Here is a 21434-nt window from a genome sequence, read left to right as displayed (position 1 = left end):
GAAGCAGGACGAAATTAGAAATTTGCCTTAAATGTTCTCAAAAATTACAACGTTGTTTTCAAAATATTTGTGAGATGAAATGGGGCAGAATAAGACATGTCTTGTGAATCAAAGCATTTGACAAAATATGAGCCAACATTCCATCAACAAAAAGGTTCACATAAAGTTTCACTATTTTTGTTTAAAATTAGTCCCTGAAATACACAAGTAATGTGGAAACAGAAAACAACAACAAGGATCATACCCTAAACAGATTCTGAATGTCTTTAGGTATGGTTACAGTTTATGTTGACATAATTGGGAGGACCCAAGTACTTGTTGCATTTTGTTCATTTAGGTTCAAACTGCATAAGTACAGGCAGAGTTTGCACACAGACGTCTCAAACTGAGCTTGTCAAATGGACAGGGTGTCAGCCGACTGTCTTAAAGCAGGGGGGAGAAAATAAATACAATTCTGATCTAGACTTTACTTTTTCTGCTTTTCTTCACTAGCATGAGGAACAGCATCTGTGTCTTTCTACCCATAATCCCTTGAGTTTTGGGAACATTTCCTGTGCTCAACTGGGACTGTGTATTACCTCCAAGTTCAGTAATGGATATGTCTCCAGAAGGCCACACTCCAGATTGTGATGTTTCCCTCTAAACATGCTTTATGTGAACACACAAAACAAACTTACTCTTTTCAGCTCTGACCAGAGTTCACACTCAGGATAAAGTCTTGCCCCAGGGTGTTATCATGTAAAAGAGTACATGTTTGCTTGCGGCAGCACTGCTGGCAATATGAATAGGACAATCTGAAGTAACCATTTGTGAAAATATAGTGCATGAGGTTAACTGTCAAGACTTGCAAGCTGGAGTATTTTGGATACTGCATCTCAACTGTTAAATAATCATAGTTCATGAAAATACATAGTTAATAGAGAGCCTGTGAAGAGTTATACCAAATTCAGTCAATCCAGAGGGGAAAGCACAATAATAAAAGCAGCTTGTCAAACTCTTACCTTGCCAGTCTTGTGGTCGAACCAGACCAGGGCATGATTCCTGGACAACACCTTGCAGTCAAAAGTGGCATTGTTCTGGGCCGGGCGACACCGAGCCACAGACCTGCCGATCTTGACTGGCTCATCCAGGTATACATGCCGCTCCTGGAATGGATGCGAGTTGGGTCGGCAGGCAAACACGGCCAGCGCTGAAGGCATTGATTTTGGCTTGAGAGTATTACTCCAACCAGATACGAGGGGCAGGTTTTCTTGATCCAGAGTGGCAGGCTTCGGTCACAATCCCCAATGAATAGTCAATATCTGTGGCCTTTATGTAGGCAGAACTGTTAGTCTTCTAAGCTTCTAGGCACTAACTAATAAACATTGTCCACTACGCACAGCCAAGGCCGCTCCACTTTCCCACTTTGATTCAACAAGACTCATCTGTGTGAAAAAGCTAAAATAAAAAACAAATCAACCGGTACAAAAAAAGACAAGACATTCCCTTCACTGACTGTCCAAAGCTACATAACTACACTTAGATCGCTGACAGCAGGCACTATGTACAGACCAGGATGCCATGTGTCAAGACATACATGACTGAGTATAGCTCTGACAGTCTGGCAAACAGCCCTCCACGTCCATCAAACTATTCCAGCACTGAAACAGGCGAAGGAAGCCAGTCAGCCACCACAGAATTGACCTGTAGTTCCCTCTAGAACAAGCAACAGTTCACGGCAATAATTGTGACTACTGACCGTATGAGTTATCAGTCCAGGAAACTGACTATCTGATGTCTATCGGGAGCTGAATTATTTCGCGCTTTCTAATTAAGTCTCGTCTTGCAGCAAGCTAATAGCGGACCCACACCCCAATGTGCAACACGCCAACCGGTTTACGCGCGTTTGACGTTTAATAACGTCTCACCTGTAATGTATTTGTTATTTACAACCTGTTATAATCTAGGTGACATTGCTACCCTGATACAGGGAACCTTAGCTAGCTACCTAACGTTACCACTCCCTCCAGAGAATACCTATAAGACCGCTAACGACACCTAGCAAGGCTGAACGCCAAAAACACCCCTGAGTTATATTCAATTAAGGTTCGCCAACTAAAGCGGCCCAGCCCCTGCTCTTCGCCTGAATTAGTTACTGCAGAAGCTTCAAAACAGTCAACAGGGATGAGCGGGGATTAGTAGGTCTTCATGTGCAACTACGATGCTAATTGGCTAGCTCGCTATTAGACAGGCAAAGCGCTAACTCTCTGCCAGCGCTTTCTGGCGTTGTACCAGCAAGCTAGGCTAGGCTAGGCTAATGAGTGCTGACAAACTTATCATCAAGGTCCTCAAATGTTTTCCCCCCACCCCTTTCAACCAGTTCGCTTACCAAATGGGGGGCAAATGCCATCCCTGTCTCCTGGATCAAATAAAGCTGCAAGCTAGCCCGTATTTTGGCTAGTATTGAGCCCTGCAAGCGAACGTTAGCATGAAGGTGGTGAGCTACCAAGCAGCTAGCCGGCTAACTGACAGTCAAGAGAGAAACAGACGCGGAAAAATCAGGGGAGTTTCTTGACTGCGGGTCCTCACGCATCACACCAGCCCGATGATCTCCCAGGAAAAGCCACGGTGAAAGCCATAAGTTATGCTGTTGTCGTGTATCTCAGTCCAGGTCGTGTCTGACGTGACGGTTAAGAATTATAACCGTCGCCTTCCTACAGTTTTCTGGAAGGAATCTAGAAGAAGTTGTCCTCCTCCGCAAGTCCCGGCCGCCATACTGTAACTAGAGAGCAGACAGGCGGGGTGCGTTCACTGCCCGAGCAGCATCAACTCCGCTCACCGCTGAGCTCATTAAATCAGTTGACTCGGAAAAACACGTAGTCTTAATATCGGTCTGAAATATGTGAAACTAATTGAACGTTTTAAAAGGACGTTATGGAAGTCTGTTTCTTGCAGGAAAATTGGAAATGATTACAAAAATTCAAGGTTTGAATCTAAATTTTGACTTACTAAATCATGATTTCGAGATATTAAGTCAAAACATATTACTTTTAAAATCATAGTTTTAAGTCTTATTAAGATGAGTGTTAAGAAGACTGTAAGAAGCCGTGAATTTTTCCATACTACGCTACACTACGGTATATATATCCCATAGCATTGCAGTTCGTTGGATACTCAGAAAGTCTTCTTAAAAATTTGTTCAATACTTTGCTTAATAAGCTCCATTTCAGGCTGGCATAAACCTGTACAGGTGGTGTTTTGCATAAACTATGGTATTATGATTATAAAGGTAAAAATGAAGGCTACCTGGTATGAAAGTCATGTCTTCATGAAAACATATAATACAGCATACTAACTATATTGACCAAAACTGAAAAAGATAACTGAATTCGGTCCATATAGCTACATGTCAAGACAAAGCAAATGACAATTTAGGGGTTCTTTGAGCAACAAAAATGTAAAAAGTTTGTATTGCCCAACCAAATTTAAACATATTATGCATTACAAATGTGAAAGCAACACTGTTCATAGGGGTTATTGTTGTGATTTTTGAAAACAAAGAAAAGCAATCATACCGTTATACAAAAACATATTCTCTCTCAGCCTAAATGATTCAAAAAGTGAAATAAAAACAACAACAATCAAAACAAGCAAACAACATCTACAAAAAGGTTGTGGTTTTCCTGCTTGAATAAAGCAATTCTATGATTTAAGAAGGGGTCCTTTGGTTGCCTCAAAACCCACGTGTTCCTTTAAACTGTTCTCTCAGTGCTTGATGTTGTGTTATGTTGCTTTTCAGCAGGTCATATTTACCACTACTGTGACCTTCTAGTATCATTTACAATATTGTAATGAGAACATCAATTGACAATATTTTACACTTCCACCACGATTTTATCCTGATACCTTGATTTATGAACAGGGACTGCAGGGTGGCGTTGGGTGGGGTGGGGTGCGGTGGGGTCGGGTGGGAAGAGATCAAATTCTGCTTATGGCTCCAGAAATGTCCCTGCTGTGTTCTGGTGAACTGACAGCTGAGACCAAATCAATTCTGCATGAGACAGTCGAGCAGTTAAACACAGGAGGAGCAAACACCACAATGCACCACTGCTGCATATTTTGGTTTAATGTAGACATCATTTAACAGGAGATATCACAGAAACAGTCATAATTAATTGTGAAGTTACTCAGCTAAAAGATAACATATCCTCTCATTTTTTTTAATTAAGTTTCAAGACTCAGATGGTCGTTAAAGTGCCAACTGTTGATTGAACTGTTGAATCTGCTTCTTGTCTGAGATTTAACATTTGCAGTGTTCAGTGCTTTTCCTGGTCATGTTAGATACAAATGTCTTTAAATCAACAGTGGCTGAAAAAAAAAAAAGTGCAAAAAAAAGAAAATTGTTTCCGGTAGTATTTATACATGTACATTTTTTTTTTAAATTTGACTTAAGATATGTTGCATGTAATTGTGGCCAGTTTTCCTCTTTTGTAAAATGATGTTTTTACTTCAGATTTAACATATAACACTGACATGTAATGATCCATTTTCAAATCAAATAGGGCGACTACTTGCCCAGGTCTGAAGGGAATACACAGGCTTGGGTTTCCTTGGCAACAGTTAGAAAATAAGGCTGATATGTCATTCATATCTGATGTAGTGAATATGAAGCTACAGCCAGGAATTAGCTTAGTTTAGCTTAGCATAAAGACAAGAAACACAGGGAGCTAACCTGGCCCTGTCCTGGGATCACAAAACATGCCCAATAGCACCACTGAAGCTTACTAACTGGACGTGTTATTTCTTGTTTCGGGGGGGGTGATATGTTAAAATGTCATGTTTTGGCTTTACAAAGGGCTGTGTGCTGAAATATTTCTTGGCTGGGAACAGTAACTTGTCCGGCCACCTCACAGCGATGACAAGAATTCAGGAAGTTGCTGCTTTGGAGCTGCTGATGGGCAGATTTTGTTTTCTTTGCCTTTGGTCTTGATGCTGTCTGTAGCTTCATGTTCACACTCACACAAGTGAGTTCAAGCCCGTCATCGAAACAAATGAGTCAGTTTCCCAAAATGTTCACCCTTTCCTTTAAAATCTTTGCACTATTATATTCTTTTTCTTTTCTTTGTTCCTGTCATCATTCAAAAGCTTGCATTGTTTATGTTTGGTGCAACTGTACATATGAGCATGTAGACCTGCTGGCAGGTCTGAGAGGCCTGAGGGTTGATGCAGGGTCACTTCAGGATCAGACTGATTATCAGTCTGTTCCAAATATACCAGAGTGGAGGATTGAGCAGTTAACACAGACTGTCAAGACCAGAGCTGTAAGTGCGTCAAATCTCCACAGCTTCTGAGGGTTGGTTGGTCTGGCATTTGTACTCTAACCTGTTCCTGGTTCGGGTCTCCTTCATGTGCATGCTACAGGTCCTGGTCCTGGTCCCTGCAGCCGTGCCCAGCCCTCCCACAGAGCAGGCAGGGGACCAGCTGTCACTGTGCTAACAGTCTGTATATTATTTGAGATTTAACAGCATCTTACTGTGTTTAGCTTCTTAGCTTCTTCCCTTCTATCTTCTTACCTATAATAAGGTGGATTTGTGTCACAGCTTGGGCCAACAGGGGCTGCACCCCTTCCCTCTATCAGCAACCCCACTTCGTCCATATGCTTGCTCAGTGATGGAGCTGTTAAAGGATTTAGATAAAGCTGATTTACTGCCTTGTTCCTGAGAGTCGGGCTGTAATTGAAGAAGTAATTCATTCAGTGATGTGAGTTACACTCAGTGTGAAGGGAAGGAAAGCAGATTCAGCAGAATACATGCCAATATTGCCTGGGTCCCGAGGTTCAGATCCACCCACTCCACCAAACTGACTGATTCTGATTAAATGGAAACAGACTAGAATGAGTTGACACTTCAGTCTGGCATAATGGAAAGCTCCAGTACTGAATATCATTAAATATGACAATGGAAACACTAAGTAATCATTGCAATAAATACAGATTTCAAAATAACAGCATCACTTAAAAAGTGCAGCACATTTGTCATTTCACAGTCTCATCAATTCTTGCTCCTAGTTCTTATAATGCAGTTGAGCAAAAGATCCGCTTACTACATTTTCTAAGTGCAAAACCGTATATCGCAGTCCTCCTCAGTGGGTAGCCATTCATCTGTATGTGATAAACAGTCAAAACATTTACTGAGCAAGTTAAACTTTTGCTAATAAGATAAAAATCCAATACATTGTGACTTCATATCTTAAATTTGATTAAGAAAGTCTACGTTTTGATTTACTATTTCATGGTATTGACTTCAAAAAGACACTGCTTTTAATTTTTGATTTGAATAGTCTTATAGTCAAGTAACAACTGAGACTTTATTTCATAATGTTGATTTAAATAGTCAGAAATCATTTTTATTCACCAAGAATTTATTTTGTTTTATTATTCTCAACTTTACCTTTCCTGAAGAAATTTGTCTTCAACGGTCTGGTTTACGGAGCTCGATCACACTTGAATACAACTCGACCTTACGTGATGACGTTTACGTTCCGTCACCAGGACGTACATACGCTGCTGCTCCTGTGCTGTGCTAGCTAGCTGTGGCTACTTGTGCTGATGCGGGTCTCCTGTTGTTGTGACCTGAGGTGCACTAACTAGAAATACTTGTAAACTAACTTAGGAAAACTACAACATTTTCCAAAGCGTCTGAGTGTCCTTGTCGGGCTGTCGCCATGGCTCTGCAAGGCCCGGAGGAGCTGGGGGAGCAGGTCGAAGAGCCGGAGGATCTGGACGACCAGGACGCTAGTAGCATCTCCCCGGCCGAGGAGATAACTCTGCCCCCCGGGCCCGGAGGCGACGATGAGCCGGAGGAAGCTCTCCTACTACCCTGGGACCGCTTCTCCGCCTGGCTGCACTGTATCTGTGTGGTCGGCTTTGACCTGGAGCTGGGACAAGCGGTGGAGGTGAGGCAGAACGACCAGCCCGGGAAAGCTGGGCCACGTAAAACTCCTTTGCGTTGTAGCTGAAAATGCCTAAGTTAGCAGTCATGGATGGCTCGGACTAATTCCTGGAGTGGAGCAAACCTGTCCATGAAGCTGTGTGTTTGGGTCTTTGTCTAGTTATTCCTCGGCTTAACAGCGCTGACATGTTCACAAACAAATTCCAGTAAAACCAACAGAATGTTATTTTTTACAGTAGGATAACTAGTTCGATACCTGATGCTGTGAAGTGGACCGTTTGTTCTCCTGCAGTTAGTCTATTCCAAAGGATCAGTTCACCTACTATTTCACATGGAGGCATTTTGCTGAAACTCTTCCGAAGATAGACACACATTTTCCAGGTTTTATAGCCCACAGTTGGACTCCATGGCCAACAGAGCAACCACCTGTAATCGTTAAACTGACAACAAATTTAGAATATAGACTGCATGTGTTAGTACAGTGGGTTCACTGGTTTCAGACTCCTGCAAGACTTTTCTATTTCACTTTCTTTTCTGAACTGAGTGACACAAAGACTGTAGAACGTACTTATTATTTTTAAATAGATCAGTATGTTATGTAGGTTTTTCTTTGATGGTTTATGTTGATTTCAGTTAAGATAAGATAAGAAGAAGATGTTTTTCACAAAATATATTTAAAAAGATGAAGATTGTGACATGGTGACTGCTAACTGTGCAAAGTGGCAGACAACAGTGACATTAGTCAGGCAAATAAATGTCGGTAAAGATGTCCAAGTTTGAATACGTGCAGCTGTTTTGCTTTGCTGGAGCTGAACACAGTGTTTAAATGTGGGCTCCTGCTGTGTGGTAACTTTATTCATTTTTCTTGCAGGTTATTTATCCTCATCATTCCAAACTGTCAGAAAAAGAGGTGAGTGACACTGGCTGGGTTGGATTTTGAATAAAGAAAGATTAATGTTAACATTATTTTTATAAATAAAGTTATTGAGTGCTGATAAACTATTTACACTAAATTCTAGAAGCTCTTACAAGTGGGTAGAGTTATTGGGAGATTAAATATATTTTTCATATTTATTTCTTGAATGATATGTAATGATAATCATTGATTTCCTCCTGTTGGTTATCTGTCATTTATATTGGTTTTTATGAATCGCACGTTAGAGAGGACAAAATCAAACAACGTCTGTGTTCTTTCAGAAAACAAGCATCTGCTACCTCTCCTTTCCTGACTCCAACTCAGGTGAGCTCCTCTTTCAGTCTCGTAAACTTTTGTCTGACGTCTCAGCAGGGACTTTAATTTAACTTTATGTTGATGTGTCGTATTAAAGATTGCCTATGACGTACTGTCTGACCACATCGGAAGGCAAAAGCGTCATAGCTCTTCAGAACAGTCGCCCTTGAAGGCGTAGTGAAAAGCTGGTCGTGATAGAGCGGGGGGAGATGCTACAGCAGTTTAAATATGCAGATATAATGATGTTTTTCTTCACTCCTGGAAGACGTTCGTGTTGTTGTAGTTAGTTGTGTTCAGAAATTGTTTGAATTAGTTCAACAAAGCTAAAGTGTTTTCTACCTGGTCTGAATGGCCACAGGAAAGTGAAGAGCCTGACACAATGGAGAGGCACCATATTCAGGAACCTGAAAAAAAATAATGTATAGTCACAGTAGATCTCCCCTCTCGCTCACAACTCAGTCTCACAGCTTGATCAGAATTATTCTTTTTACTTTACTTTGATTTTTGATTAAGGATCGAGAATATCCACAGTCACTTCACATCATTTGTGTCGGTGAAACGGTTGCTGAGCAAAATAGCGACGGAATCATCAGAAACTAAAGATTCTCACTATTTTTTTATAGTTGTGATCAGGTCCTTAAACTGGGCTCAAACCAGCAGACATGAAACATCTTTAACCCAACACAACTTGTGATTGTCATTTTTCACATTTTTGTTGTATTTCATAAAAAAATAAAAATGCACAGCCATTCTCCCCCACTTTATCAGCGAATCAAATCATAGTGATTGGTGAAAATTAGGTCAGTCTTCTTCCAAATTCTTCTGCCTGCAGTGATAAAGTAAATTCTTATTAGTGTGATTTTCTTTTCTTTGCTTCCATTTTGCTAACAAGGAACTCGGTGTTCCAGGCAATGCTGGTCACAGGTTCAGATGGTGTCTCACACACTTTGAATGAGGTCAACAGACACACACAAATGAAGCGAAGAGAGTTTGGAGCCTGTTGAGTCCTCTCACACTGAGGCTCTGAGATGTGGTTCAGCTCCTGATGGCCTGTTTCACGCTGGGTGGTCTTGAACGCACCCTGACTGCATGATGTCATGGAGTCTTGGCTGAGCTCTGGGATGTGTGTGTGTCTCCTGTGAAGTGGAATGCAGGCAGAGTGTGAGCTGCAGTGTGTGTGTGTATTGTATCTGAAATATCCTCAACTCTTATCATTATCTCATTTTCTCTCTCTCACACTCTGTGTGTGCGTCTGCAGAAGGGTGTGTGGGGGTCATGTGGGGGTTGAAGGCTGGTTGATGACTCATCGGACGCTTCCTATTTCCTTTTTTTTCTGTTTCCTTTTCCTGTTTGTTCAAAAGTCAGGAGGAAATTAGAAGGACGGTTAATTTGCAGTAAAAGACATCTAAATCAAAAAAATAAATATCAGCTCTCACAATTGTTTTCTGGTGAAGTCACATTTTCTGCAGTTTTACTTTTAGCCAGAGTTGCTCAATCTGTTGCAGAACTTCAGTTTTGCTCACAGGTGTACAGTATATGGAGTTGCAATAACAGTGACTGTGACATTAGTTTAGATCCGGTGGTTGTCATTCATGTAATTTACAGAGGAGAGAGCTGTTGAGCAGGCTGGATGCACAACAGACATTTTATTGTAGCAGGAAAGTCTCGGGTGGATTAGCGACTGCTGCATTCCACTCAGAGGAGGTCCTGTCATTGTGTGTGCTGGCACACACTCACTGGGACACTTAATGGAACTGAGCCGTCGTTGCTGTCGTTACGTGTACCGGCGGTTCTTCCTGCTGTGACAAGTTGAATCACCTGCAACAAGTCCATACTGCAGATAAATTGTAAATTCATAAGTACAACATTTATAAAACCGTATTAAAGGTAAAATTATGAAAACAGGTTCATTTCTTTCTTTCTTTATTTCAGGTCCTTTAGCAGTGAAGAGGTTTGCTTCATATTGAATGCACAGATTTCAGATAGTTGAGGTTCAAGGTCATTTTATGGGTTTAGATAAGTGGATGATACAGCAGTTGGCCTTCTTCAGAAAACAGATCTCATAAATAACGCTGCATATTTGACTCAGACCCAAGCTCCTCTGGCTTGTTGTAAAATGGCCATTTGGACATGAATATTGACAAGACTAATCAGGGAACATTTGACTTCCTGGCCAGCTTGTTGAAACCGTTGAAAGTTTTACCAAACTTGTTTTTGGCACGTTGTTGTAGAAATCTAAACTCAACTAACACTTAGATGTGCATTTTGTACATTTCCTGTTCACGGTTCTGAAAGAAGACATGGAAGCAAAATAGGGTCAAAACCTCAAAATTGACCGTTGGACGAAAAAATGTTTTCATTTGCAGTACCTGCAGGCTTATGCAAAGTATATAAATGATGTACAGACAAAAAGCCAGTTAACGTGTTCCCATGGTGACCACATCATTGCTCTGCTTTGTTGCCAGGTTGCCTTGGCGACACTCAGTTCTGCTTCCGCTTCCGTCAGGGTTCCAGCAGGAAGTCGTCGCTCGGCTGCTTCCTGGAAACCACCGACCGGGATGCACCGCCCTGTCTGAAGGTTGGGAAAACACACACACACGGCACTACAGACTCACATGTGTGGTTTTGTGATATAAAACTATTCTGATTTTGTGTGTGTGTGTTGCAGAGGGAGCAGGGTCATTACTACGGTTACGTGTACTTCCGTCAGGTGCGAGACAAATCCCTGAAGAGAGGATACTTCCAGAAGGTCAGTGTCAGGCTGCAGTTCAGTTTTAAATATCAGCCATCAGTGTAGAGTTCAGAAACAATTGCAAGATTGATCAAAATAAAATTAGTATTATTAGTAGTATTAGTAGAATAGTAATTAGTTGCATCCCCAGTATGCAGTGTGCTCCTAACAATATCGCATCTCGGGTAGCCGTTCAGATAAACAGAAAACTTCAGCAGTCACAGGTTTTAACAGGAAGTGCTTGTGTCTTATAAAACGATATGTTGTGAACTTGTGAATATAACTCGTCTCTCTGCAGTCTCTGGTGCTGATCAGTAAGCTGCCCTACGTGACCTTCTTCCACTCCCTGCTGAAGATCATGGCTCCAGAATACTTTGAGAAACAGGAGCCCTGCCTGGAGGCCGGTCAGTCCGATTGCCTGTCTGTCTGTCTATCCGATTGCCTGTCTGTCTGTGTGTGGCTGCCTCACGGGTTTGTTAGACAACACACACACACACTCAGGCTGCATTCTGAAGAAAATGTGTGTGTCCTCTGACCACTGGAAAGAGTCTCAGATCCTCAGATGAGCAACGACTTGTGGCTCACAGAAGCAGAATCAAATATATACCAAACATATTTCCTTTCTTCCCTCACGCAGATAGTTTTTGCTGTAGTGTGTCGAGGTTTTGACTGTCTCTGTGATTTCTGCACCCTCCATAATGAAGTGTCCCTGAAAGGAAGTTATTTTATTGGGCATCGTGTCTTTCCAGTGACGGTAACTCTTTTGTAACTCTGGATAATCCTCGAAACACGTTTGGACACGTGGTTTTCATTGGAAGTTCTACTCTAAACGACATCCTTTTAAAACTGTCCGTTGTGTATTTTGTGAGTCATCTGGAGTTGCAAGGACACTCTTTCTTGTACTGTTTGTCTGATGTCATTTTTTGACAAAAAACAGTTCACTGTTATTATCTGCTGTATTGGGATGAAGGCAGGAATCTCAGATTTCTCAGATCAGATTAAACCAAAACTGTACCTGCACTGAGATACCAGCAACTGAGTGTACATAAGCTCCACCTCCTGACCGTCAGTGAAGCTCTGTGTGAAAGTTTTCATTTGATTGAATCCAGATTCACGTCGCTGTTGTTTTGTGGCTTTAATTGACAGCTTGTAATGACATAGACCGCTGGCCGACCCCACACCCTGGACGGATCCTCACGCTGCCCATTATGGGCGTGGTCATCAAGGTATACACTCGCACACTCACTCATTCACGCACACACACACCAGCTCAGTGGGTGGAGACCAGTAGATGTGTCAGTTTGGCCTGTCACGGCAGGTGAAGTTGCGTTAAACACGGCTCAGAACGCAACCACAACCAGACCACCTCCAATGTAGTACAGCACACTGTAGTTCATTATAGTCTTATCATATTTTGCAGCACGAACACGTGATGTGATGCCCAGAATACTATGACCAAGGGACTCATGACTCACATTCTCACCGTATGCAAACAATCATTGGGGCAAAACCAGCAAGCGACACGAGCGCTACAAGCAAGCAGATGCAGTATCGAGTTAACGATCTGAGCAGTAACCTGTGTTGATCTGGTCTCTCACGAGTGTCCAAACTGTGTTGTGCTGCTGCAGGTACGCATACCAACCAGTTACGACAAACCAGGAACGTCACAGCTCGTCCAGTCTGCACAGGTGATCACACACGCACACGCACACACACACACACACACACACACACACACACACACACGCTAAAAGTAGTGTCACGTGTTAATCTCTTTATGAAATGTGTGAACACACACTCAGCACGTGATTATCTCAGCTGAAAGAGAGTCTGTCTGTGTTTCAGAGTGACAGTCAGGTGTCCATCGTGCTCCCGACCATCCATGAAGTCGACCTCTTCAGGTGAGACCTGCAGGTCACAATGTTCCTCTTCTCACACTGGTGTCTCACTCTGTCACCACCTGCTGTTCAGTGGTGGTACTGATGGTTCCGTTTTACCTGCCGACACCTTCTACCCAAAAGATGACCTGAAGTTGTTTTTGTGGGACGAAATAAAGACAGATATTTCCAAGAAAGTCTTCACTGCAAGATTCAATTTGTATTTCCAAAACTGAAACTGCTCACACTTACAGGTGATTCATGCCCTGATTCACAGAACTCACCCGGTCAGTGTGACCAGCATGAATAGTCATGGTAGTGATTAAAAGGTCATGTTGCTGTTTTTGTGGGCAGAACTGTCACCCTTTGTGTTAGTTTGCATGTTCTGCGTTCAGGTCAACAAATGGACAATAACCACCTTCTGCCCACATTTCGTTTGTTTATTTCGCTCTTGATGACAGGCGGATCCCAAAGGACTCTTAGGAGACGAAACACGACAGAAAGAAAAGAATAACACTGTAACAATTAAAAACAGCAGAATAAAGTAACAGCTGTTTGACCTTAAACAAAAGGGCAGCACCTGCTCTGTTTGAAAATGTGTACACAGAAGACAAACATGGAAACCCCACCGAGAAAGCCTCATCAGTCTATAATACCCTTAGGTATCATTTGTCCTGGGAGATCAGTGAGAGTAACATCACCATAGTCTAAATATCCCCTTTGTTACAGTGAGGTCACCATGATGCGTTTTGGTAGGGACAGAAAAACTCCTGAAACCTTTACTTCACCCTCGCTGTCCCTCTCTCTCTCTCTCTCCAGGTGTTTCTACCCGGTCTTCTTCCACATCCAGATGCTGTGGGAGTTGGTGTTGCTGGGAGAGGCACTCGTCGTCATGGCGCCATCACCGGCGGAGTCGTCGGATACCGTGTTGGCATTGGTCAGGTGAGCTGGGGATGGTGCAGGCCATTGTGCCTGCAGGTGCAGAAGCTTGACGTTTTACTGCAAATTTGAAGTCTGATCAAATTCAGTGTGTGTTCTGATTCAGTTTTAAAAGTCTCGGTCAAGTATTGTGGTTTCTCAGTAAACTATTTGGTATTCAGGCTTCACATTATGGTTTGTCTCTTTCTTTCTGCAGCTGTATCTCTCCTCTGCGTTACTGCAGTGACTTCCGGCCGTACTTCACCATCCATGACAGCGAGTTTAAGGAGTACACCACCAGGACGCAGGCTCCGTGAGTAACCAGGAACCGGCTGAGCCACCACACTGTGCCCAGCTTAGTTCAGCGCTGCAGGGGAGGCTAACGGAGGGGAGAAGGTCTCAGGCACATTCAGGTTGAGGGATTTTAAACCGGTGACCTTTTGTAAGAAGAAGAGCTTTTTGTAAGTCTGGCGGGTTCTGGGCGCTCCGTACAGGCAGAAGAAACAGTTGAGTTGCAGTAGCTGGGATGTTGTGATTCAGGGAGATAAAAAAAATGTTGGCAGTGTTGATTGTCATCAGTACTAGGAAATAGTGCAGAAAGTTGTACCTTAATGTGTCATTACATGTCAAGACGCCACTGGCATGTGGAGCAACAGACTGGCTGTTTTAACGGGTGTCATATAATTTGTTCATTTAGGTCTGCATGTATTGGAACATCTGACACTATTTCATGTGATTGTTTTCTCACTCGCAGTCTCTCTTTCGATTTCCATGTTAATTGGCTTTGTTGGTGTGAGATCAAGGCATGTAAAGGACAGTAGTGTAATGAAGGCAATTAAAGCAGTGGTGGTTTTGAACAAAATAGTTGTATTAAAGAACCATAAGCAATGAAAAGCTTGTCTTTTAAATATCAGAATTCGTTCCTTTGTATGAATCTTAGTCATATAGTCAGGCGCTGTTCATTCGACCATAATTTGTGGTGAAAGAAGCTCTCTGTTTGGATGAGTTTAGTGTTCATCGCAGTGTTGAAATGTTCCAGCAGTAAGAAATGAAACTTCTACTCACAGAAAGTTAAACACTCCATAAAGATCTGCCTGAAATGTCTCCACCCACGCAGAGGAGGTTTTACTGTTTGAATCAGGCTCCTTGCTCCGAGAATTGTTTCTGAGTATTTGCCTGCAGCGAGTTAATATTTGTCGAGTCATCTGGGATTCGTCTCTTCCTGCAGGCCGTCGGTCATTCTGGGAGTGACCAACCCCTTCTTTGCTAAAACCCTGCAGCACTGGCCGCACATCATCCGCATCGGAGACATGAAGCAAGCAGGTAGATGATGCTGCCAAGAGTCGAGAAGTTTTCAAGTGTGATGTTTGTCTTCTGTTAACAAAAGGCAAATGTTGTAACCTTGCAGTGCAGTCCACTACAGAAGGCAGAAGCCTCATAAAGGAGCTGAGAGATGTGCACTGTGTGTAAACCCTCTCCTGCGTTTGTTTTGACTGGTTTGGTCTTTGCCTCTCAGCTGTGTCTCTGATCTTTGTTCCTTGCAGGAGAGATGGCCAAGCAGATGAAAGTCAAAAAACTGAAAAACCTCAAAACTCTGGACTCCAAGCCCGGTAAACGCTTCATACTCTTTCTCCTCATATATATATATATATATATATATATATATATATATTATTTTTTAAGCTTGCAGAACTGTCCTGCAGCTCGCTCACACTTCTACAGATTTTCCACCAGGGGGAGCTGTTGAGTTGCTGTCAGACCAGCTCATGTTTCTGTTTCCTGTCGTGTGTGTGTGTGCATGTGTTCTGCAGGTGTGTACACTGCCTATAAGCCGTATCTCAACAAAGATGAAGAAATCATCAAACAGCTTCAGAAGGTAAGACAGGGTCTTTCCTTCTCTTGTTTTATTGACTGGTTGGAGCCGCACACTTCAGCCCTCAAGCCTGCATCACTTTGGAGAACTTTCCTTCTTTGGCGTAACACTGTTCACAGTCGTTTAAACTCAGCTCAGTCCTCCCTTCCCCCCTCAGACAGGATATCAGTGTTCAGTGTGGTCATGTGAAGCTGCGTTTATAAATGTGCATGTTCAGCAGTTTCTCCACAGGCTCTGTAGGTGAAGTATAACTACATGTCAGGGCTGCAGCAGCTGTAAAGGTACAAAAGGTACCCTGTGGAGCGGAGCTGTGACCCAAAATTGTTTTAATTATAAATTAATCAATCGATTATATTTTACCACATATTGCATCTTTTTGACTGTTGTCTGACCAACAGTCTGATTACAGAAAACTGAGAAAACCAAACATTTGGGCAGCTGGATGTGGTGAAATTTTGCAGGTGGAGATATTGAGGGAAACATGAAGTCGTAGAAAAACTCCTCCTTTACACCCATTAACCCCTCACATTAAGTTTAAGTCCAGCTGAAATCCTGTCTTTTAAGAAATAAAAAGGTTTGTTCCTCCTCGGAGGCGAAGAAGAAGTCTCAGTATGAATAATACTCTTCAGCTGTTCTAGTGATGGAGCGTTTGGCTGTTTACTATTAGAAAAAAGAACTCCTTGAACTTCTTCCGTCATCAGTATGTTGTTTCAAAAAACAGCTGTGCTACCAAACTGATACTGAGAAATGTACTTAAACTAGTAGTATCACAACTCTCTAACTTTACCGGTTGGCTGCTGTAGTGTGCAGAGCAGCTTGATATTTGATAGTTCTCTTGAATTTCTAATTGTTGATGTTTTTGTTTGTTTGCTTGCATGTTTTTCAGGGTGTTCAACAGAAGAGACCCTCAGCGGCCCAAAATGCAATCCTTCGACGCTACTTCTTAGAACTAACACAGAGCTTCATCATTCCTCTGGTAATAACCCGTCGTTTCTTCAGTGTCTCATAGTGACAGGGTGCCCTTTGGCTTGTCAAGCATCTATATTGACAAAAGTATCCAGACACTCCTCTTTACGGGGCTGTTTCTCAGGGCCCATGACTTCCAGTGAAGGGAAATCTTAATGCTTCAGCATACCAAGACATTTTGGACAATGCTATGCTTCCAACTTTGTGGCAACAGTTTGTTGAAGGCCCTTTTCTATTCCAGCATGACTGTGCCCCAGTGCACAAAGCAAAGCTCCATAAAGACATGGTTGGATGAGTGTTGTGGAAAGCCTTCACAGAAGAATGGAAGCTGTTAGAGCTGCAAAGTTGTCTGTGTGTTTAGAATGAGACGTCATTAAAGTCCCTGCTGGTTTAATGGTCAGGTGGCCCAATACTTTTGTCTATATAGTGTATTTCATCACGTGGACTCTTTATAATCCCCGTACTGAGGATCACTCCATGTGTTCAGTAAGTGCTGCTGCTGGGTTGAACTGAAATAATGAAACCGTGAGTGTGTTACAGGAGCGCTACGTGGCCAGTCTGATGCCTCTGCAGAAGTCCATCAGTCCCTGGAAGAGTCCACCTCAACTCCGGCCGTTCATCCAGCAGGACTTCATGAAGACACTGGAGAAAGCTGGACCTCAACTCACATCCAGACTGAAGGGAGACTGGATAGGACTGTACAGGTACACACACACACAGTTTGATTAATTCATATCTGTAGAAAATCCTGCTGGAAGAGAGAACCGGAAATTAATTTCTTCTTATATTTGTGGGTTTGTCTGACTGCATTCACCTGCTTTTTAATAATTTAGTAAATCAACCTGTTCAAACAGGCTCTAAAGGAAAGTTTACTACCTTTCTTAGTAAGCATTTAAAGTGAAACGTAGTAGAGTAGCACAGAACCAAAGAATGACAAAGTTGAAGTGATCGGAGCTAATCAGTTGTGGGAAAACTCAGTATCCCCAACATCACATGTTGTTCTCCGTGTTGGCATTTGAAGGCATTTCCTCAAGTCTCCCAACTTCGACGGCTGGTTCCGCAACAGGAGGAGAGAGATGACCCAGAAACTGGAGGCCCTGCACCTTGAGGCGCTGTGTGAGGAGGTGAGGCTGGAGGGAGATGTGGAGCTCAGATACTGAATGATTCTGCTAGTCATTTTTTGGACGTGCACAGACTTTTTCTAACGAGCCGATGCTGAATCAGCCATACACGTTCTGTCCCGGGTTGTGTTGTGTTACGGTCTTAAAATGTCCGATCAGCACGTGTAGAGTTTGAGTTGATCGGACATTCGGCACCATCAGAGAGGTCCAACTGACTGTCAGACTGACTGTCTGCCCTGCTCCAGTCACAGTGCCTCCGTTTGGATTTTATCTTTGAATGACACCTGGAAGCTCCTCATCCTTCATTAGTGTCTGTCTGTCACCTGTCTGTCTGTAGGATCTGCTGCAGAGAGTCCAGAAGCACTCAGAGGTGGAGACTGTTGATCTGGTTCTGAAGCTGAAAGATAAACTGGTCAGTACACATTCGTCTAAGACTCATGAATCATCTGCAGCAGTGCTACAAGTATTACTTCTTATACGTCAGGTACTGCAACTACTGTTCATACTGCTAGTGCTGCGTCTGTCACTACTCCAGTGTCGGTAGTTACGGCTGCTTAAAAACAAATACTGCTTACTGCTGCTGTTACTGTTACTGTACCATCTAGTACTGTCACTGCCAATGCTGCAGTGATTTGGGTCTCAACTCGTACTGCTATAGCAGCTTCTGCAATACTCCCACACTGTGCTAATTGTGCTTATACTGATAATACTTCTACAGTTTTCACTGCAGATGATCTTTTAGAAGTTTCAGCATTTTGACATAAAACTCTTTGTGTGATTGTGTCACTCTGGGTTTAAATTACAACAGTTAATAATAAGCACTAATTATATGTATGAGTTTACAAGTAATGTGAAGACTGACGGGTGCTCTCTGCTGCAGAGTCAGGCGGAGAGGGAGCAGCTCCCCGTACAACCGGGGACTTTGGCCAAACTGAGGGCCCACATTGAAGCCGTGATCCTGGCCTTACCAGAAGACCTGCAGGGTATCCTCCACAAGCCCTCCTCACCCTGACACTGAAGCCTTTGCTCTGCAACTCTAACCCCAGTTTTGAGCTTGTTTTAAAGTTTGGGGGTAGGGGTTCTCCTCCCAGTTGGTGGAGACGCTCCTGTTTACTAGCACTGAATCCCAGGGCGAGGACCTCTTCTGGTCTAACACGGAAAGCACACGGTGCATTTTCTTCCCCTAAATATATGTTAAAGGTCTGTTGTATTTAGTTTTTTTTCCACCCAAACTCAACCTGTGGCATCTCAGTGGGTTTCAGACCAAACGTGCCCCTCAGTGATCATGTGGTATTCAAACGACCGGCCGGAACAGGCCAGAGCTGCCTCGCCTGCAGGATTTTCAGGAGGTGAGAGCATTTAAAAACTGCGAGGAGACATTATTAGGTCAGGAAAGGAGCGCGATGCATTTCAGCACGCAGCTGCAGAACTAAAGGTTCACATGAGCCTGTGGTAGCCTGTGTGCAAGAGGGTTTGCCATCTTAGTGAATGAAAGAGCAGGAAGGTGAACCCAGCTGACCTTTGGCCCTCAGCAGTTTGACCTCCTGCCATGTTTAATTTTTATGTTTTTATTTTACGTTGGCAATGGACTGCTGCAGCCGGGCAGCACTGACTTTGGAGTTTTTCATCCATTTTATGTTGTTTTTTTTTTCTTTTTTTTTAAAGAAGTGCACTTCATTGGTAACTGGACCATTGTGCCCTTCACACACAGTCTCACACTTTTATGCAAACAAACTGAACAAGAAGAGCCAAGTAGTGCTTTATAATGAATTTTTACAAAAATCTTACACACTCAAACAGCATTAAGCATTGAGCACCAGCGACCGTGTACTAACCATCTGTGCAGTAAACAGCTGATGTCTGGTGTGCTGTAGAGCAGTGTGCCCATGCAGTGTCCCTGTCACATGATATATGTGTAGCCAACCGTAACAGTCTAAGCAAACCTTTCAAAAAATCTTGTTGTGGGTTGTCGTTACATTCATATTTTTATGACGACTGAATCTAAAACTTGCATGTCACTTGTTTTTTGCTAGCTGAGTCGTGAAACTATGGAGGCCTGTTTCTGCCAAAAAAGAAACAAGAAACTGATGGACATTTAGTGACATCAGTATTCAAATACTCACGATCCGTCAAAATTATAAGATGCTAGGTTTCCATTTTTGTCTTCTTAGATTAGAATTTGGAATTTATTCCTATGAATGTAAACAAACAGATGATTAATTAAGCCTTAAAGTCTTTGAGAAGCTAATGAACAGTTTCAGTCTTTTCCCAAGTCATCAAAATAGATTCCATAGTGCTCACTCTGATATAATTATGTGAAGCTTCCATAGTTAAGCGACAGGTAAACTGCAAATTCCAGCTGTCATGAACAGTCTCACCACAGCACAAAACTCAGAATGGATACTGCTAGAGAAAAGCCCTGCTGTGATACAGCTACATACCAGACAGTGTTTTCTAAATGGTTCTGGAAAAGTGATAAAACAAACCAACACTACAGCTGACTTTGTTTTTACTGATATTTCACTGATGGAGCTGCTTCCTGATACGAGTTAAAATGATGCTGGTGCCTTCCCTACAGGAATGAGAGCAGAACCAAAGACTTGATGAGTTAGTCTCAGTCTGAAATAATGACGACTGGTCCCCATGAGGCGCTTCTTAAACTGAAACTCGAGGCTTAACCTTCGTTCTTACACTAAACTGAAATTACTCTGCTGACAAAAAAAGTCTGATGACCTTCCTGCTCAGGTTCATCTACGTTGTCATCAGACAAAACGTCATGACTGAAGTCTGTTTAGTTTCCTGAAGAACCTGTGAACTACGTGGATGCATTGTTAAAAAATGAAAACATCCACAAAGTCACAGAGTCCCGTAAAATAAAAGAAACCCATCAAACCTCCAATGAAGGGATAATTAGCACTGCTAAGTCTATGAAAGCATCATTTCCCTGCATGCTCTAGCTCATTGACAATGGACTTTGTTTAATTTGCATTCATCCATGTAAAGTCAAATCATAAAAATAAACAGTAATTAAGCCTTGAGAATAGAATCATTTGATTTTTGTCAATTATTCAGATTGTAAAAAAAAAAAAAAAAATACCATTGGCTCAAAAGGCCAAAACATGCAAAATCATCAGTTTGGTGCTCGGAATTAAAAATAATCAACTCAAACGTTTCTTCAGGCCTGATTTATGTGAATTCTTGAACATTCCTGTGGACACCTAACAAAGGAAAAATCAGCAGATCCACACAGAATGACAGCAATAACAGCTTAACAGGTCAATGAATTTATTTTAATTAAGTCTAAATTGCTATGATTATGATTGGTAGCAGAAGATTTGTTAGTGGTTCCACATAAATGCACATTGAGTTATTTTGATATTTTCAGTTTTAAAAATATCACTTGTCTAAATGGGCCTCTTGTCTCATGGACGTGTATTTTTGTTTATGTTTTTGGTCATTTTCCTTTAAGCCATCATGTAACGTGTTGTATAAATGCTTTGATATTCTGGTCAAGCAGGTAATTGTAAAGAAATATAACAATATGTGCTGGTTGGAAAAACCTGTGACATCTGGTTGTTGGGCAACCATGTAAGTTTTATATTTGTAAAAAAAAAAAAAAATATTTTAACAACTTTGGATTATTTTTATGTAGGCCTATTCTCATACTCTGTCGAGAATGAAGAGTTTTGTACATAATGATATAAAGTGAGATGGCGGCCCAGATATGATGATGTACAATAATTATTTTACTATTACAACGGATGTCTTACTAAATGCAGAGATATAAA

The 21434-nt window shown here is 42.2% G+C and overlaps 2 protein-coding genes across 9 annotated transcripts in view; one reads left to right on the top strand and one right to left on the bottom strand.

Annotated features, from left to right (window-relative positions):
* Positions 1 to 2810, bottom strand: part of slmapa (sarcolemma associated protein a) — a 50111-nt gene extending 47301 nt beyond the window's left edge. For 6 of the 8 annotated variants that reach the window (XM_046384929.1, XM_046384928.1, XM_046384931.1 and 3 more), the window contains exon 1: positions 1002 to 2809. In XM_046384929.1, coding sequence (XP_046240885.1) covers positions 1002 to 1199 — 198 coding nt within the window. In that variant the 5' untranslated portion in view covers positions 1200 to 2809. Of the gene's footprint in view, positions 1 to 1001 lie in introns of all 8 variants that reach the window. The other 2 variants (XM_046384930.1, XM_046384934.1) reach the window with 2 other exon arrangements.
* Positions 2811 to 6484: 3674 nt separating this feature from the next.
* dennd6aa (DENN/MADD domain containing 6Aa) lies at positions 6485 to 20773 on the top strand. Its single transcript, XM_046384924.1, has 19 exons — positions 6485 to 6933; positions 7801 to 7839; positions 8127 to 8169; positions 10626 to 10738; positions 10829 to 10909; positions 11190 to 11295; positions 12038 to 12117; positions 12520 to 12579; positions 12737 to 12792; positions 13588 to 13710; positions 13904 to 13999; positions 14915 to 15009; positions 15231 to 15296; positions 15498 to 15562; positions 16446 to 16535; positions 17066 to 17229; positions 17547 to 17649; positions 17984 to 18058; positions 18527 to 20773. The coding sequence occupies exons 1-19, from the start codon at positions 6703 to 6705 to the stop codon at positions 18656 to 18658; spliced, it is 1818 nt and encodes a 605-aa protein (XP_046240880.1). The 5' UTR covers positions 6485 to 6702; the 3' UTR covers positions 18659 to 20773.
* Positions 20774 to 21434: the final 661 nt, after the last annotated feature.

Source organism: Scatophagus argus, chromosome 3 (genome assembly GCF_020382885.2).
Source record: "Scatophagus argus isolate fScaArg1 chromosome 3, fScaArg1.pri, whole genome shotgun sequence".
NCBI classification, from domain to species: domain Eukaryota; kingdom Metazoa; phylum Chordata; class Actinopteri; family Scatophagidae; genus Scatophagus; species Scatophagus argus.
Note: the sequence above shows the minus strand (reverse complement) of the source record. Positions and strands in the feature narration are given on the sequence as shown.

Coding starts and splice junctions, on each gene's coding strand:
- dennd6aa (XM_046384924.1), top strand. CDS start 6,703: ATGGCTCTGCAAGGCCCGGAGGAGCTGGGGGAGCAGGTCGAAGAGCCG. Junction 11,296..12,037: donor GGAGCCCTGCCTGGAGGCCG/GTCAGTCCGATT, acceptor TTTAATTGACAG/CTTGTAATGACATAGACCGC. Junction 17,230..17,546: donor GACTGGATAGGACTGTACAG/GTACACACACAC, acceptor TGGCATTTGAAG/GCATTTCCTCAAGTCTCCCA.